The sequence below is a fragment of the Myotis davidii genome, unplaced genomic scaffold, assembly GCF_000327345.1.
Source record: "Myotis davidii unplaced genomic scaffold, ASM32734v1 scaffold142, whole genome shotgun sequence".
In the NCBI taxonomy this organism is placed as follows: domain Eukaryota; kingdom Metazoa; phylum Chordata; class Mammalia; order Chiroptera; family Vespertilionidae; genus Myotis; species Myotis davidii.
Genome location: NW_006294400.1, coordinates 1,921,048 through 1,926,135, shown reverse-complemented (window position 1 = coordinate 1,926,135; position 5,088 = coordinate 1,921,048). Strand labels below are relative to the sequence as shown.

Genomic DNA, 5,088 nt, shown 5'->3' with positions numbered 1-5,088 from the left:
AGGGGCGTGGGTGAGGATGGGGTGCAGGTGGGTGGGGTGCCCGGGTCAGGATGGGGTGCTGTGCTGTGGGGTTCCCGGGTCAGGATGGGGTGCAGGGCTGTGGGGTGCCCGGGTCAGGATGGGGTGCAGGGCTGCGAGGGGCCCGGGTTACCAGGAGCTTAGTCACTACACGTGGAGCTCGGCAGCACTCAGGTAGATGAGGGAGGCGAGTTCTCAGATGGGGGGAGCCCAGAGCCTCCTTTCCTCGTGCTCCCTGTGGCCTTGCCCAGCACTGTAAGGCCTCTGACTGGGCAGCATCCTGTCCCCGGTGGTGAGAGGGTGTCTGACCTCAGTTCCTGTAGACCTGTCTGACCCGTGGCCTCCCCTCAGCCCCACTGGCCCCTGCATCTGTGCGCTGGGGAGCTCGGCGGCCGTGCCCACCATGGAGGGGCCCTTGAGAAGGAAGACTCTGCTCAAGGAAGGACGGAAGCCCACAGTAAGTCAGACGCCTTCGTCCGGAGGCGAGGCGGCGTGTGGCTCAGTGAGGGGCCGGCTCCAGAGACCCGCCAACCGGCCCAGCCCTGGGTGTGCCACGGAGGGGAGGGAGCTGTTTCTGCATCTGCGAATTGCGGTGAAATAGCGCCTGCATGCTAAAGGACGGGGCAAGAATGCCACATGCGTTCTCGAGTGAGATGGAGTCTTCACCCCGGCTGGGCCCCACGCTCTCCTTGGACCCGAGTGTCACAAAGCACCCAGTGACATGGGCCCTATATCCGGCCTGTGGTACGGACCTGCCTGCCTCTCTCCCATGCAGAGTGCCGGCCGCAGCCACTCTGAGGCTTGCAAGGCAGCACCCTAAAAGCCGTGTTAAAACCACAGACATGGTAAACCATAGCCAGAAGGACCATATGTCTCCGGGGGGGTAGGGGGCGGGGGGGTGACAGGAAGTGATGAAATCAATTCAGGAGGTCATGACCCATTGTTTTTAGTAGAATAGAATGGGAAATAATGGAGTTTCTTACACCGAGTAGAGGTAAGTGTTCGACATACACACGCACGTGTGTTACTTAAACCTGTGGCGTCCTCAGAGAGGTCTGGCAGGCGGAGGTGCAGAGCCATCCGCTCACCACATGAGGCGTTCGCTTCGCCTCTGCAGAACCAGAGGCCCCCCACACTGATTTCCCCCAACCTAAGAGCGGACCCTGGGCGCCAGTGCCAGCCTCCACGCGGGGCCCTGAGCGCGGCCTTCCCTAGAGAAGCAGAGCCGTGCCTGCAGTGCCGCCTATGGGTTTCCCACTTCCAGCCTCAAATTCTTCAAAAGCGCTTCCATTCAGTCACCGCCGAGTCCCCCCACCCCTACCCATCGCAGACAGTATGGCCCTAGGCTGTGGTTTACCATGTCTGTGGTTTTAAAATGTTTTTCCCGGGACATTCGTGGGCCCAGGTCACCTGCACACACAGAAATTGTGCCTTGGCACTGCCCTAGACAAGGTGGGAAGGAGGCGCCGAGGAAAGCAGGAGAGGGAGGTGGGCGTAGGTGAGGACAGTCTGCTCCTCCAGGTCCTGGGGGAGGTGGCAGTAGGGGGTCCGGCCAGTGATTGGTTGGGAGGGGGCCCCTTCCACCCTGTGGCTGGGTGTGTGATCAGGCCCCTGCGCCTGCCCCACCACTCGCGGGGTTGTCACTCGGCCTCCTTCCTGTGCAGCTGTCCTCCTGGACCAGGTACTGGGTCATCCTGTCGGGATCCACCCTCCTGTACTATGGAGCCAAGTCCTTGCGGGGCACAGACAGAAAACACGTAAGTCCTGGGAGAGGCCTCTCCGGGCTGGGCCTTTATCTCGTGAGAACTGCAGGGAGTGGGTGGGTGGGGGTGGGAAGGAACCGTGGCGTGGCCTCCTCAGCCCTCCGAGGGGAGGCAGGGTGTGAGCTGCTGGCTGTGCGTTGCTCTCCAGTACAAATCCACGCCTGGCAAAAAGGTCTCCATCGTGGGCTGGATGGTGCAGCTGCCGGATGACCCCGAGCACCCGGACATCTTCCAGCTGAACAACCCTGACAAAGGTAGGCGCCAGGCCGGTGCCCGCAGCCCCTACTCAAAGCGACCCTCCCGCCCCGGCCTCTTCTGCTGCATGTAGGCTCTTCTGGGGTCGCAGCTTTCCCTTTGCTTTAGGTGCTGGTGTTCGCAGGGTCCCCTCACTAGTCCCCTGTGTCCACTGAGCAGTGCGCATAGCAAATGGCAGCGGGAATCCTCCTGTGGCCTCATCTGTGGCAACTGGGCCCATCACCCCTGGAGCTGCAGCCTCAGGCTCTTGGAGTAAATAATAGGATGCTGGTGAGGCAGCAACCATGTGGCAGGAGGGTCTTTGGAGAGCTTGGGGACACCCCTGTGTCATGGGAATGGCAGTGTCCTGACCCAAGCCCCGGGCTTGCCCTGGGCTGCTCCTGACCCTCCTCGGTTTAGTTACCCATGTCCACCCTCTTCTTAACCGGTGGTTTCTCTACCCGTCAGGCAATGTTTACAAGTTCCAAACTGGCTCCCGGTTTCATGCAATACTGTGGCACAAGCATTTGGACGATGCCTGTAAAAGCAACAGGCCTCAGGTAACGTCACCAAAATCCTGCCTGTCACCCGCAATACCCTCTCCCGCCCTTGGGGCTCCTGGTCCATAGAAAACAGGGCCCCTCCTTCCCTGGGAGCTGATCAGCCTTTTCCCATGAGCCAGGGCACCCCTGCTCGGCTTACAACAAAGCTTCAGACCAGAACTTTGAGTCTGGCCCCTGTGTCTCGCCCACTGAAGGAAACACACAGAACTGTCTGTCAGGGACAGCTTGGTAGGAGGCAGATGCTGTATCTCCCCAAGTTTAGGTGGAAGCAGCTATTTAGGTTGATTCATGGGAAACTACAGACTGACTAGCAGGCTTCCTGGCCCCCACAGTCCTTAGAAATAATAACAACAACAACAGCTAATGTACTGAGAGCCACCGTGGCTGCTGCTGACGGGGCTCTGGCCTGCTGGGCCTGGCTCAAGGCTGAGTCCCTCTCCTCCCCACCCCCCACCCCCAGGACCAGGCATTATTCCAGATGCTTCACCTGCAGCAATAGGCCCAGGCCTCCCACATCCTGTGAGGTCGGTCCTCTCAGGGTCTCCCTTCCACACTGAGGCTCTGAGGCTCAGAAAGCAGCAGACACTAACTGTGGGGTCTACCTGGCTCTGTGCTTGCCACCCCGAGCTCTCCTGCCTCACCTCCCGGGCCCTGGCCTGTGAGAGGAGTGGCTGCCCCAGCCCTCAGCACCAGATGGGCAGGCGGAGTTTCCTGACCCTGGGAGTCAGTGGGCAGGCAGTGTGGCTGCTGGTGCCAGGGTTAGAATCCCCCCTGAATTCCAAAGGGATCAGCCAGAGGAGGGGGCTGGGGAGCGGGTTCCTCTCAGTCTTGGAAAGAGCACCAGGGTTGGGGGAGATGCTGGCAGCTTTGAGGACAAGTAAGAGTAGCTGGGAGGCAGCAGCCCCGGGTCTGAGGGGACCTCAGCAAAGGGGAGCTCACCCCGCAGCAGGCCTATGTGTCTGGGAGTGGGGCACTCAGCTGTGGTCACAGCAGCCACAGACTTCCAGGTCCCTCAACGCCGTTCTCCTAAGGGCGGGGCGGGGCGGCCTCCAAGGCACGTCACTCACTCTGTGCTGTTTGGTCCTATTCCGGACCTTCCTCTGAAACAGAGGCGAGGCCATAGATGACACTCTGGTCCAGTCATAGATGATAAGGCCCGTACAGGGATCAACTTGAGATGCCACAGGGAAGCACAAAATAAATTGCATTCGAGTCTGTCGACTCATCTGCCTGCCTGCCAGGAACCTGTCTGAGGGGTGTGTCACATGCACACAGTGTGTGCGGTTCAGAGCGCACTGCAGCGCTGTCCTGGATAGGAGAGGAAACCCCGAAGCCTCGGCCACCTCGGTCAGTCCTCTGAGCAACACCCGACAGCAGTTAGAAAGACGAGGCAGATCTGGGTGTGGTCAGCTGACGGATTCCAGTGAGGGCCATCTGGCTTGTATTAAGATACACAGGCATATATATTACCAGTGTGTTTGTATGTAAAAAATATTTAAACGATACACAAGAAACTATAACTCTGGTTTCTAGAGTGCTTACATACCTTTTTCACATTAAACCAGCAATTTTCAACCAGTGTGCCACAAGAACTTTTAAAATATGTACTACCTGACTAGTTAGGAGCACTGACCTCTTCCCTTAGATTGCTTAGGAAGGAAAGAAGGGAGGGAGGGAGGGACAACAGCCAACAGTAGCTATCCAGTGTGAATGAATCAAAATGATACCTATTTTTTTGGTCAGTTTAGCAAAACACAGCATATATTTTTGATGTGCTGCAGAATTTTAGTAATTCGTTAATGTGTGCCATGAGATAGAAAATCGCTGAGTTCAACAAATGCGATTGCCTGTCTACACGATGGAGCGACCAGGGGTTTTGGGTTTTGGTGGCCAGTCACCTCAAGATGATGCCAAGTGATCAAGGCATCAGGGCTGAACAAGGTTGATGCCACCTCAGGTCACATTCAGAGAGGAAGAACGCCCTGCCCTCTGTGCTGGTCACACCTGCTGGCTGGGACCCTCATTAGTTCAGAGTGACCTTGAGCAGGAGGCTGGGTGGCGCTGGGCCTGACGGGGACGGGCTGCCTGAGGTGGGCCAGCAGGATAGGGTGCAGCGGAGAGAACAGCCTTGCTGTCTGCCCATGGAGGCACATGGGTGCCGGCCAGTAGCATCAGTGGTCACTCTCTGGGCGGGCAGCCAAGCATGGCAGCAGGGACACAGCAGGTCGCAGGGAACTGGGTCAAACCCCGGTGGCAGAGCAGGTGTTTGGTCAGAAGGATGAGTGGGTTGAATTCCATGTGTGGCAAGTGTGGGGTGCATGGCAAGATTTGCTACTTTTCAGTATTATTGTCCAATTTTTAGAGCTAGGGGAGGAGGACCTTTTTTTTTCTACTCTTTTCCCTTTTTATTTCTAATTTACTTTCAACCAGATATTCCCGCTCTCTGCCGTATACAGTAATAAAACGTGGCAACAACTGAACCTTCCAGAGCAGAAGGTCATTTCAAGCCA

At 57.5% G+C, this 5,088-nt stretch overlaps 1 protein-coding gene across 6 annotated transcripts in view; it reads left to right on the top strand.

Moving 5' to 3' along the window:
• The window catches only part of RALGPS1 (Ral GEF with PH domain and SH3 binding motif 1), a 221,240-nt gene that overhangs the window by 210,585 nt on the left and 5,567 nt on the right, over positions 1 to 5,088 (top strand). For all 6 annotated transcript variants that reach the window (XR_435916.2, XM_006768548.2, XM_006768544.2 and 3 more), the window contains 4 exons: positions 370 to 475; positions 1,683 to 1,775; positions 1,930 to 2,035; positions 2,484 to 2,575. Coding sequence is in view for 5 of the 6 variants with exons in the window: in XM_006768548.2 (XP_006768611.1) it covers positions 370 to 475; positions 1,683 to 1,775; positions 1,930 to 2,035; positions 2,484 to 2,575 (397 nt within the window). In the remaining variant the exon portion in view is untranslated. The remainder of the gene's footprint in view (positions 1 to 369; positions 476 to 1,682; positions 1,776 to 1,929; positions 2,036 to 2,483; positions 2,576 to 5,088) is intronic.